At 39.8% G+C, this 13,558-nt stretch overlaps 1 protein-coding gene across 4 annotated transcripts; it reads right to left on the reverse strand.

Annotated features, from left to right (window-relative positions):
* On the reverse strand, positions 1–13,546 carry SAR1A (secretion associated Ras related GTPase 1A). Of its 4 annotated transcripts, none has more exons than XM_005226384.5 (8): positions 13,445–13,546; positions 12,834–13,050; positions 9,981–10,054; positions 9,743–9,862; positions 9,254–9,319; positions 6,675–6,778; positions 3,453–3,584; positions 1–2,405 (listed from the first exon to the last, which is right to left on the reverse strand). In XM_005226384.5, the coding sequence occupies exons 3-8, from the start codon at positions 10,036–10,038 to the stop codon at positions 2,289–2,291; spliced, it is 597 nt and encodes a 198-aa protein (XP_005226441.1). In that variant the 5' UTR covers positions 10,039–10,054; positions 12,834–13,050; positions 13,445–13,546; the 3' UTR covers positions 1–2,288.
* Positions 13,547–13,558: the final 12 nt, after the last annotated feature.

The following is a 13,558-nucleotide window of genomic DNA, read 5'->3' on the forward strand; positions in this document are numbered from 1 at the left end:
TTTGTTTTAACTTTTTATTAAAACACTTAAGATACAGATTGACTCTCTTCTGTAAATGACTGTTTTATTTTTCCTGAAATAGGACATATACGCACTCTGATAAAACAGAATGAAAAGTCGCAATTCATGGGAGTTCCTGTACAAAGCTCTGATCCTGTTAGGAGCCGAGCTCCTCACAGCGGCTTCTTTCCTCTATTTTATTATAGGAACTGTGTTTTCTGTGGGGCAAAAAACAGACAGGCGCCACTTGATTTTTCAATCCCAACTCTTTCTCCGGTGGCCAAAATAAACCACTTTCACAAAGAGCTGCCCTGTGTAGAATCCATAGTTTTCTAGCTTGCTAAAAATTGACTAGGGACAAATAGGAAGAAAAAAAAAGAAAACTAACACTGAAGCAATCACACCTCTCCTATCTCTGGACAGAGAAGTATGGGTTACCTTTAGCCAAAGGAAATCAAAAGTATGCAAGTTAACTACCTAGTTCATTCACCATTAGCTAGATTTGTTCACTTAAGGCTTTAATCCCTTTCCAAACCAGCTATGCTTGCTAATAAATGAAAAACTTGCTCTTCCCAGCTTTATGCTTCGTTGAGCCTCTGCATTTGGTACCTAGCTGTGAAAAAGTATGCTTTCCCAACAGGTCAGTACTGAAAACTAACAATGCAAAATCCAACTAAAGAAAAATACTCTCACCCCAGGAATGTGTAATCCACACTTTCCATGCTCTCACATTAAAAGCAAGAATCCACTGAATTTAGTTCAGTCCTCTGCAAATAAGCCTCAACATCACAATTTTCAGTTCTGAGAAAAATACCTCTAATTTTTAATTAAAGAAGATATCCTTCCACATGAAGACCATCTCTTATCCCTTCATCCTTGACTACAAGGGTAAAACATTGGTTAAGATCATGAAAATCTGATTTCACACCTGACATTAGGAAAGTGGAATGCTATAAAAATAACCCTCATCACACTGCTGGGGACACTGAGGCTTTTATACCAGGTGCTAACTGACAGGTGATGCTGGCTCAAAAGGAACAGCTCAACACACAGTTCTTGGATTAGAATTTCCCCAGGTTATTTCTGGCCTGGAGAAAGACAATTTCATAACACCTCCCACCCACCCCCAAAATCTGGAAAAGTTACAGATGATAACCTTTAACACCAAAAAAAAAATTGATAACCAATACAAAAAAAGAGAGTTCATGAAGTCCAATAAAGAAACCAAATTCTGCAAGTGAAATAAATCTTTCCTAGATTCAAACAAATGCTATAATATCAGATGTCGAAGTTCTCAACTCACAGAATTAAGAGTTCTTAAGCTGTTAACTTTGTCCTGTGTGACTCTCCTATTGAGAAAAAAATTTCCCCTAGAATTTGCAAAAATGACTGGGACACACCTGTAGTGTGTGACAACATGGGAGATGTACTCAAATCTTTCATGAGGCGAAAGTCACTTTTTACAACTGAAAATGAAGAAGGTGCTACAGAAAGAAATCAAAGTTTAAAACTGCATAAAAGCAAAGACGGGCTGAAATTGGTAACTTATTGAGTAAAGACAGTAACAATAACCCAGGCTAGAACTAACTCCTCCACAGTGACCCATCTGCTATCCATGTTGGGAGGAGACATGACCGGAGCCCGGCACGGTGGAAACCAGCCTCAGCGGCGAGGCTGGAGTTCTGCTCTTCCCTAGTGCTCTGTGCACAGGGTGGTGCCACCTACTAAAGGCAGTCAGGGACACGGGGGAGCCTCTCTCACCAGCCTGCTGTTCACTTAACTGAGCTCTGGACTCCAACGTGTATCTGTGCATAATTTTATGAAATATTTAAATGCCATTCACTAGATTAAAAAAAAAGAAAAGAAAACTCTGGACCAAGTATATTGTGAACTTAAAAAAAAAAAATTATGAGGAGGGTCACCGATTACATTAACAACACTTTCTTTAAAAAATAGAATCACTTTCTTTTGAAATCAACCACAGTGGTGAGACGTGTTTTTCTTTCCAGGTGGCCCATGATGGCACACAGCTCTACTCGACAAATCCTGCCACCTCCAAGTCCCGGGGTGCTGACCTGCACCAGCACGTGGGGCAGCATTAGCTCCCAACAGTGTGGAGAAGAGCACATGTCACCACTGGGCAATGAGAGAGCAGACAGAGACTCTTGGCTTCTCAACGCCGGACACGGTCGGAGAGCTTTCCTTGTTCTATTAGAAAAGTTCGTGAGGAAGCTGTGAATAGGATCAGTCCAGAGAAGTAAAACTCTTTTATTTCCACTGTCCAAACATCAGTCAATATACTGGGAGAGCCAGCGGAAGCCCTCGCCGTATCCTTGCCTCTTGAGCACGCTGCACATGAACACTTCCATGGGGCGGGCATTCAGCTCCTTCAGGGTCACATTCCCCTAGGGGAGGCAAAACCAACATGTTAGCATTTCCATGTGGAGAAGCTTGCGAGGGTGATGACAAAAATCACTTTCTCCATCGTCAGAAGCAAATCTGAGCAGGGATTAATTACAGAAATGTGGTCAAGGCCACTGGGGTTCATGCTTTCAGTAGAGTCCTACTCCCAGATTCTCTCACTGTGAAGCACCCTTGCTTTGAACACACGAACTGGTTCATCTGGAAAGCTATGGCAGCAAACCAAGAAAAGCATGTTCTCTTATGAACAAAAGAAGTCCAGCATTTCTTAGAAATAAGAACATTCTTACTAATACAAGTATTCAGAAATATATACGAATGACAGGTTATGTCAAGAAAATTAAAAATTCAAGTGTGTGTAAAATGGAAAACTAAGCTAATGAAAAGAAGTATTTCTAGAAAGAACTATATAACCAAGAAGAGGCAAGACTAAGGAACCATGCAAAAAAGTCAGGAAGCTATAGATTCCAGAAAAGCAAATTTTTAAAAATTAAATATACCAAACCTTATGCTGAAAAGACCAGGATGCCTATAAACTAGAGCTGATCTGGATTTTTCTCTCACAAGCATACTTTTCTGCAACAAGATTCTACTGATCTGGAAGATCCGTGTTCTATTCCTGGTTTTATCACTGACTTGCTGTGTAGATCTGAACCAATCCCTCTTAATTTCCTCATCTCCAAACCGAAGTAACAGTCCTACCTCTCTCAGCAGGAGCACAGAGAATAACCCAGTACTCTAATTTCAATGCTTAGAAAATGATATAAATGAGCACTCTTCATAACCTGAAATTTCCAGTCCAAAAAAATTTCTAGCTAAAGACTCTTTCAAATACCTGAAGAAAACTCTCCTTAGAAAACACGGGAAGAACGAACATGCTCCAGCCTTCCCAGTCTACAAATCACCTCTAGAAAAACAATGTTAAGCCCAGTTACTTTTAAAAGACAAGTAAATCTAGACTGCAAAACGTGAATGTTTCAAAAGCTGTGAGTTGCCTTTATAATGCATCTGCTGAAGACTTTTTCTCTTACCTTTCCTGTGGTCTGTCCATAAAGCCCAAATATCTCACGGAGTTTTTCTTCACTGATTGCATCTGTTCTGTCAATTTTGTTCCCCAAGATAAGGATTGGCACGTTGGATATTGTCTCATCTGTCATTAAAGCCTAAAGCCAAGATTTAAAAAAAGAGCTGGGTGAAGCATCTATAAAAGCCCACCAGACAATGAAGATAATTTTGCCTTTAACTTGTCTACAAGGTACCAAATGCAGAGTGAAAATCTGATCATACTTATACTTGAGTGATTAACTAAAAGTTAATCTTGACATTATATAACACCCTTATCTTTAGGCAAAAAGCCCCTAAAAATTACCTTGACATTAGTTTAAAATTCCCCAAAAGCTTCAAAACAATTATAATGTAAAGTTGTGTCTATTTGTAAAGCAGCAGAACCTTAACTCTGAGCTAAATCACTCAACCACAGACCATCCTCAGCTCTCCACTGAGCATTGGCCAGGAAGAACAAAGCTCTGGCTACACAGCCTCAAAGAGACTACAGGAAACCCCAAGTATTCACTAGATGCCCCCTGTGTGCAACATACCGTCCCCAACAATGACAGGAAGACAAAAGAAAGGGAAGACACATCCCTGGCTCAAGAAATCCTCACTCTATGTTCGTCTCTCAATAAAGCACGGCAAGTGGATGATTACCTGTCACAGTGAATAGGAAGAGAATACAAATACTAAAAGGCACTCAGGAAAATAAAACAGTGACATGGACTTAAGCAAAGTCTTAACAAAGATGTGGAAACTAAACTGGACTCTGAAGGAGGGGCAGGGTTTGGATAGGCAGAACCCAAAGAATGAAGAAGATAACCAATGGCTTTACAGTAGAAAGAGTTCATAAAACCATATGGAGTATCACCTGGCTGGATTAAAGCATTTATGTTGACGTGTCTTGACAGAGTAAATGAGTTGGGATGGTATGACAAATATTATGGTGCCAGTCTGAGAAGTTAGCTGCAATAGACCCTAAATCCAGGAATTATTAAATAGAATCTACACTTTCAGTACAATGAATTCTCAAATAGTATCTATCTGTGGTGCTCAGGTAAGGGATGATGATCTAACCTAAGATAGCAGCACGTACGGAATAGTGCAGCAAGCATTCTGGAGAAAGAAGTGAAAAGACTGATGTCTAAATGATAAGACAACACAGGAGCCGAAGCTGGCAAACATTTCAAGCCTAGGAATCTATTTCACTGACAGGAAGAGCTAGGAAAGGATGGCAGGATTAAAAGGATAAAGGGAAACCTACTATGAACATCTCAAGTACCAAGAAATGTTAGACAAAATCAGAGTAAGGAAGTTATTCATTCATTAAATAGTAACAAAGTGCATATTATATGCCCAAGGCTTTACTAGATATGCTGCTAAGTCACTTCAGTCGTGTCTGACTCTGTGCAACCCCACAGACGGCAGCCCACCAGGCTCCCCCGTCCCTGGGATTCTCCAGGCAAGAACGCTGGAGTGGGTCACCATTTCCTTCTCCAATGCATGAAAGTGAAAAGGGAAAGTGAAGTCCCTCAGTTGTGTCTGACTCTTTGCAACCCCATGGACTGCAGCCTACGAGGCTCCTCCGTCCATGGGATTTTCCAGGCTAGAGTACTGGAGTGGGTTGCCATTGTCTTCTCTCTACCTAGATATGGGGGTTTCACAAAGAAATAAGACAAGATCCCTACATCTAAGTTCCAGTGGGAGAGACCTAATAAAATCAGTAAAAACAACAGATGCTGGTAAGATGGAGAGTCTAATAGTCTGAGAGGTCAGAGAAGGCTTCTCAGAAACAGTCATACCTAAATTGTGGGATCTCTTAAAGGACATTTAGAAATTTGCAAGCAAAAGCGGGTAAGGGTCAGGTGAGAAAACCAGGAAGAGACAGTTACTTCTGAATAGACAGTTACTTCTGAATATTCAAGGGAGGGCAAGTTGTTATCTATGTTTGGAATGTAGTTCAAGGTAGGCAATGGAAAAGCTGGAGAAATAAACAGAACAAAGATTATAAAAGAACTTATGTGCTATGCAAAAGAGCTGTAGATTTTATCCCCAGACTGTTAAGAGATCTACTCAAGGATATTAAGGAGGGCAAAGACAAGTAGTATATGGCAGGGTGGTGGTGAAATCTATAGTCATTCACTGCATGTACAGGTACAGGATGGGTAAGACGAATAGTTCCACTCTGGGAGGACAGAATTGGTAGGCAGAGTTTCTAATAAGTAACACTATGTATGAGGTTGGAGCTCAAGAGAGATTCAAATAATAGAAACCCATTTGGGGGTCACTGGCATGATGGGTTGCAGATGAAAGAATGGGACAAGCCTGGACCAGCCTGGGAAAAAGTACAGACCCTGGGGAGCACCTAGATTTAAGGGCTAAGCAGGGGGAATGGGCGCTTGTGCCAGGAGTCAGAGAAGTATCAGCCAGAGAAAACACCAAAACCAAGAATGTAAAGGGGAGTTTACAGACAGAGAGAATGACGAGTGCCAAGGGGTCAAGTAAGGGAAGGATCATAAGACTACAGCTTCAGATTCAACAAACATACTTCCACCAGAGAGAGGTTCAAATTGCCAGACACAAGAATGCAGAGAGTTATAAATCAAAGAGAAAGAAGAGGCAGAGTGACACAGTATGGATTATAAAGGCAACGTTACAGAAACGATCAAGACAAGAAAAATGCAATGTTGAAAAAGGAAAAAATCCGACATGAATCCTAGTTAATATCAAACAATGCATGTGACCAAAACTGAAGACAGAACAGCCTGTTAAGGTCTAGGAGGTCACTCAGTGCCAAAGGCTGGGCAGGTACAACCTGAGAACACAGATTCAAAAGCACAAAGAACTCTAATATCTCCTTTAAGGTTTCACTATGCCAACACATCATAAAGAGTGAACATACGTGATGCGTGAAAGGGAAAGACATTAATTATGCTGGGAAAACAGGGATTAACTGCAGAATGTCCTGAGCAAACTGCACATAGAATCACCCTGTGATAAATTTAAGCAAAGTTAATTTACTTGCATTTAAGACAAGATTCCTCAGAACATTGAAAAATAATGTTTTTGATTTTAAAATACTTTCTTCCTGTAGCTAGGACTTTTACCAAATGTTAACTGGAATGATTAAGTACTGGCACTACTAAGTTGTATTTCTTAAAAGAAACAGAGACCAAGAAAAGAAAAAGAAAATATAAACATACGTTAAGCTCAACTTTGGATTCCATAAGTCGAGGATGATCTGCACAGTCCACCAGAAAGACAATCCCATTAATTGCTGGGAGGTAATTTTTCCAAACCCGACGTGCTAAAAGAGAAAGTTTGCGGTTGCATCAATTTAAAAACATATATGCTGAATATGAATAACTTAATGGTCTATGAAGTAAGCAAATTCTGGCCAGGTTTCAATAGCATTAAACTCTGTACAGATTCTCCAAGTCCTAGCCAGTATTAAGTCAGAACAGAGGACGAATAAACTGATGGTCCATGAACTGAATCTGATTTATTTAAATACTAAAATCAGGGTTTTCTGCCTGATTTTCTGAAAAAGTACAACATCTGGCAATCCCACGCCTATCAGTCCACATATACTGGGTGGATAATAATCAGCGGACTGAGCAGTGGCTGCCCCTTTACATGCGGCTTCAGTTCTTGTCTGTCAAAGTTTCCACCACTTCCTACTGTCTCACTCCCGATTTCACTCACTTAAATGACCTACCTCACCCCAGAACCATTTTAGTTTGCAACTTCTGAGTTAGAATATCAGGATGCAAATTATTTATCCATATAACTGTAGTCCCAAGTTAGTTCCTAACTAACCAATTTGTAAGCGTACTGACACTTTCATCCACTCAGCCCACAGGGAGACAGGGCTTGCCAGGTGCTTGACGTTTCCAGCCAGTTACCTGTCTCCTAATTTAACCCAGTGTGCCTTATAAATTTCAATTTTTGGTTTATAACATGATGCGACAATGATCTGGGAAGCAGTGCTTTAACTGTATTATAATTTCTAAGCCATTCATTTCTATGGGATGATTAAGGAAGCATTTCTACATCAAACATTTAACAGTGGTCACTTCTGAAGAGTGGGACTGTGAAGGAGAAGTTGGGGGAATTTCACTTTTACCTTTCAGATTTGTATACTCAACATATACTGAATTTGCTACGTTAATCCTGGACTACTTTTATAAGTTAAATTTTTAAGTTATACCAAAAAACAAAACCAAAAAAACCGAAAAACCCTCCCAACAGCATCTCAGTAATTTGTGTAAAATGTAGCAAGGTTATTATGGAAAAAAATGTTTCCGTTAAGTAAATTTTCCTCAAACAAAACTATGGACAAATTTTTCTTTATAATGGGGTTATATCCCAATAAATCTATTGTAAATTGAAAATCTCCTAAGTCAAAATGTATTTGATAAACCTTCCAAATATAGCTTAACCTAGCCTACCTTAAAAGTGCTCAGAACACTTATATCAGCTTATAGTTGGGCAAAGTCATCTAACACAAAGCCTATTTTATAATGTGTTGACTTTCTCATGTAATTCATTGAATACTATATGTTTGTATGAAATGCTGTATGAAGAAAAGCACGGTGCATGGGCACAGAATGATTTCAAGTATATCAGTTGTTTACTCTCGGGATCTCATGGCTGACGGGGAGCTGCCCAGCATGACGAAAGGCTGTTTTATCGTAAAGTCAAAAATCTTAAGTTAAATCATTGTTAAGTTGGAGACCATCTGTACATAAATGCATTTCCTTTTCTACTCTTATCAAAACCTGAAAGCTAAATTTATCACACCAAATAATATACAATTCCCAATTCAGGTATCTAAAAACACCTCCTCCTTCTGCATTCTCCAGATGGTCTCAGTTCAGCTTACAACTATTTTATCTCCGAATTTAAATCTGTTAAGTGGCTACAGATACTTCTGAAAGAAGCAGAAAAGATACCATGCACCGTTCTCTACCTGAATGAAAATGATACAAGCTTATTATAGGAAAAAAGGAAACAAGATCATCTGTAGCCCTCCATCAATACATAGCCACTGCTGATGTTTCTGTACATGTTCTTTCAGTCACGTTTTTGTATAAGTATTTTATGTGCTGATGATCATTTTACATATATGATTTTGTAGAATATAAATATTACATGAATAAAGTAAATGTAATGTTAATAAAATCACTGACTATAAAGTCATGCCAAATGTAAAGTGGGCATCCATTAGATAAAGATGCCCCAAATTCTGCATAAACACCAGATAGGAATCTGGGAACCAAGCAGACATAGGCTGAGTAAGGCACAAAGCACTGAGGAGAACAAGGCAGAAGAAAATGTTCCATCAACGGCCCCAAATGGGGAGAATACACAAAATATCAGTTCAGATCAAAGTGATCACAAATAGTCACTCTACTATCTTTGCAACTCTTGACAAATTTAAAATGACTTAAAATTACAAATAATTTCCTACATACACTCCACTGAATAAATGATAAAAAAGAGACATGATTAAATTCAACATGTGATACTGTACTGGATCTTGTTTAAGAGAGGGAAAATGTTTAAAGGAGCTTACCAGAACAAATGACCAAAAAAAGGCAGTATACACTATAGAGTAGGTAAATGAAACTTTCTGGGTTTGACAATTATTATGATTATGTAAGGGAATATTCATGTTATTAGAAAGCAATTTAAAAGGTATATATGAGACTCTGCTTTGAAAAAGGGGAACAAAATGATCCAGAAGCCAACATCACCCTTCTACTGAATCATCTCTTACCTTGCTCATGCCCACCAAGATCAAAAGTTGTAAAAGTCATTCCAGCAATTGTCAGCTCTTCTGATGCTGAAAAATAAAGGAAATAAATAAACTTCTCCAGCCAACAAGGCCAAGCTACCAAAATTATAATCCAATACAAACGTAAAACCTAATGAAGCTTTCACTTTGTAAAGAAAAGGATACAAGGGTGAAAATACCCTTCAATTATTTTAAAAAGCCAAGTCTCTTTTTCTCCAAAGTGCTTGCTACTCCTTAGAAGTAGATATGGGAGATGTGTCCCATGGCAGGACTAGTGAGAACAGATAGTGACAAAGTTCCAGAGGTCTTTAGATTCATGGGTATGTGACTTGAGCGTGTCCTATAGAGAATTGTTTGTCAAGTCTTCTGGGGCTTCAGTAAATAAAAGAACTGCATAAATTGGAGATCCATCCTCCAACTCTGACACTGACCCTCAAATAACAAAAGGTCACCAGGTATTTTCAAACCTACTTGGATGTAACGTTGGAACATGCTGCCCCAGTCTGTCATCTTTGAGCATGTGTAGAAGAGTGGTTTTGCCTGCATTGTCCAAACCCAAGAATACAAGTTTTCCAGATTTCTTGTAGAGTCCTAAAAAAGAAAATAATAATAGCATAATTAGCTCCTACACAGCAAAATCTACCTATATTTAAATTGTTTTGGGAAATGCACAGCATTTGAAATGTGTATTTCAGGGAAATGGCTTTACCTAGGAACTGGAGCACACTGCTGAAGCCATTGTAGATCCACTCAAAGATGAAAGACATTATTAATGCTTACTCCCTGTATAAAATAGGAAAGCAGCAAACATTAGCCTTGTGAATGCTGATATACTTCTGGAGACGTTAACTCGCATTTGCTGGCCTTCATGCATGGTTAGGGCCCCATATTTTGGACCTAAAAAATCAAAGGATTTTGCACCCTGGAGGGAAGTGGAAGTCTCTGGGGTACTCAGATCTGCATAAATTCCTGATTTCCTATCAGTTTCCAATCTATGATACTCAGAGCACTAGGCGTTAAAGATACACTTTCCTCTTTCACTGTATGACTCACTTCTCCAGGCACCTGCTCATTCACGTTCCCTAGATACACCACAGCTGTCTACCAGTTAACAAAACTTCTAGGAAATCACCCTCATCAATAATCTGGATCAAAATGTCACACTGATGTGCTAACTAGAAAACAAGAATAAAAGGCATATTAACCCATTCTTGTAAACAACTCTAAAAAACAAGCTCGCTAAAATCCTACTAGCTGGCACAATTTGCACTGCTCCATTTACCAATTCTATCTCTTCTTTAACAGTATTGTTTAATCTCTTCTATAGATGTGTCTCAAGTTAGAAAAAGATGACAGCACTATGTTGGAGAGCCATGAAGAGATAAGAGAGTCCAGTCATAATGTGAATAATTAAGACTCACCTAACCCATTTTACAAATATGGACTTTCTTAAAATAAGAAAATGCATTCAGTACATAGAGGCAGGTTCCTACCCAACTACATACCTCAATACTGATATTAACAGCACTTTTTCTACTGTTTCCCATAAGCCTAGACAAAACAGAAGACGACCCAAAGCTACTAAAAGGTATACATATACTGGGAATAAGCAAGAGGACCTCTAAATGTAACCGTAATAGAATCCAGAGCCAATGGTGGGTGTTTAGTTTTCTGAGTCAGCACTTCCTGATCACACTGAATGTTTGCCTCAGCACCAGTTTTGGTGCAGAAAAAAGAATGATACCCACTTTCACTCCTCTCCAACAGCAAGAACACCTGAACGCAAGGCTTTACACTAGATGTGGCCAATTGTTATCAAACAAATTCCCTGAAGTTTTATTTTTTTAGAAAAGTAAAGGTTTACTGTAAAAGGGTTAACTACAAAAACCTACCTATATTCATTTAAAGAATGAGACAGTATATGTTAGTTTTCTTTTTCATCCAATTACTGTTTTTGTTTTGGTTTGGTTTTATCAGGCCTGTGGCCTGACCTGTAAACTTTCAGGACTGCTTAGTGCTTATCTTCTATGGCTTACCATAGGTGGGTCAAAAGAAGCTTGGGAGTTTGGGTGGGGGTAGAGACTGAGGGAAAAGCTTTTATACAAAGATACTAAATAAGATTTTTTTGCCTTCTTCAACAACATCAAAATATATTTTGGTAGAAAAACCAAATTTAGTATGTTAAATAATAGTTGTGTCTGGAAACTTAGTCTCTAAGAAGGCCAATGACTTAAATACACTTACAAAGTTCCTGTGCTTAAGTTTCCACTGTTGGTAAGTAAAAGAACAATGTGCCTCTCCTCAGCAATCCTACCAAACCAGTCATCCTTCCCTATTTTCTTTCTCTACCACTTGAAGTCTCACCTTTAGAAAGCATGTCTCATTAAGGTCACTCCCACTGATTTCAACTTTAAAACCCAACGCATATATTCATTTGTACTACAATGGTTTGCAGTCAGTACTTTATAGACATTTTGTAAAGTTTCACCACATCATTACAGAAGTGTACCCAACTAGATAAATTCTCTGGAGGTGACAGAATGGCAGAAAATCCCATTTTAAGGAATGTTTCATAATTAACAGAACTACTTTAACTCTCCAGTTTATGTTCCCTTGATATCCCTGTTTGAAAAATCCTATAATTCTTCCCTCCAAAATGAAGGTGATGTTAAAAAATAAAAAAACCCCTTATTGGACCCAAAGAACCTCACAGTAGTGCTACCCAAAGAGGAAATGGCTCTGATGGTGCCTCCATCCTTGAGATCTTAGGCTTTGCACCCTCGAGTGAGTCGTTTCTCAGTTTCTAAGATGCCTGTACAAACATCTCATTTCAGCCTCACACTAACCCTAGGAGGTAGGGATCCCCGGCTTCATTTAACAAGATGAGGGCGCTGATGGTCCCAGATTACTTAGCTTAACCAAGAGAGCTCAGCTGAAAAGGTAACAATGTGAAGACTCAAACCCTTCTATTTTAATGCCAAAGTCAAAGCCCTTCCTTTTAATATCACATAAAATTCCAATGCAAATCACAAAACTGCTTCAAAAAAAACTTTCTTAAACCACCAGTTACAGCTATGATAATCCAATGTTTTCATCCTTAGAACTCATCACAACTTTTAAACCATAAGTTAAATAACTAGCACTTTATTTCTTTTCTAGCCTTGACCCACTTTACAATCCTTATGGCATCTTATGGCAAATTAGCTTAAGGGCTCTAACTACCAACAAAAGCATTGCCAACGTACCTAAAATTTGCAAATTTAAGGAGACGGATGATTCAAATAAATAAAGAGCAGGAGACTGATGATCAGTCAATAAAAAAAGCTATGCATCACTTATATTGCACATACTCGTTACTTATATATGCTCCGAGCAACTTTAAGACACTATTTCAGACAGATTTGGGATAGCAAGCAGCTGGCGTTTGGCTAGGAAACTCTGCTTAGCTGCAGGGTAAATGTCAAAGGGCAGCCCCACTGCGAAACTCTGTAAAGCCCCGTTACAACCTAAACAGATGTACCGAAATAAAAGAGAAAAGACAAGAACAAGAGGGAACACTAACCGAGATTTTTTTCCCATGCACTGAAGAGAGGGAAAAGGAGGGTGGCGGAAGAAGAAAACACGGGGTTCAACCCAGGACAGCAGATGATAATACAAGTGTGGCTGAAGTGGGGGTGGGGAGGGCCCTCGACTAGGAGCCAGGATATCTAGTTCGAACGGTCACACTTGCTATCTGCGGGGTTTTGAGCAATTCACTATGCCTCTACAGGCCTTAATCTCTGTAAAAAAAAAAAAAAAAAAAAAGGATAATTATCAAGACTTCAATCCACCCCACCGAGGGCTGAGAATCATCCGACACAGGGGATGTGAAGCCGATTCGTAAACCCGGACGCACAGTAAAGACAGGAAAACTGGTATCCTGCCCAACAGCTGCCAAGACCCCCGAGTGAAATGCGGATGGACCCGATACCCGTGAGGCCAGCAGGGAACCAAGCAGACCCGGCCAAGCCGGCCCGTCCCCGCCCAGAACAAGCCCCGCGGCCCCACAGAACCGCCTGCGTGTCACTTCCTCCCCCAACCTCGCCTGCGCCGGCCTCCACCCAGACCCTCCCTGCCCGCCACCTTCGCGCCTCCGGCCCCAGCTTCCTCCTTCGCCGAGGCCCCCTGACTCACGGCCCAAGGGGTTCCTCCGGCGGCAGCAAGCGGCTTGGACCCTCCCTCAGAGTACAGAGCCCAGCAGCACCCGGGACCGCCAGCTACTCGCCGGATATACGTAACACCCCCCTC

This window comes from Bos taurus, chromosome 28 (genome assembly GCF_002263795.3).
Source record: "Bos taurus isolate L1 Dominette 01449 registration number 42190680 breed Hereford chromosome 28, ARS-UCD2.0, whole genome shotgun sequence".
In the NCBI taxonomy this organism is placed as follows: Eukaryota; Metazoa; Chordata; class Mammalia; order Artiodactyla; family Bovidae; genus Bos; species Bos taurus.

Bases quoted from the DNA above. Each gene is read 5' to 3' on its own strand.
- SAR1A (XM_005226384.5), bottom strand. From the start codon at position 10,038: ATGTCTTTCATCTTTGAGTGGATCTACAATGGCTTCAGCAGTGTGCTC. The intron at 6,779-9,253 runs GTAAGAGATGAT...TTTCTCTTTTAG, and splicing joins TCTTGGTGGGCATGAGCAAG to CACGTCGGGTTTGGAAAAAT. The intron at 2,406-3,452 runs GTAAGAGAAAAA...TGCCTCCCCTAG, and splicing joins ATGGACAGACCACAGGAAAG to GGGAATGTGACCCTGAAGGA.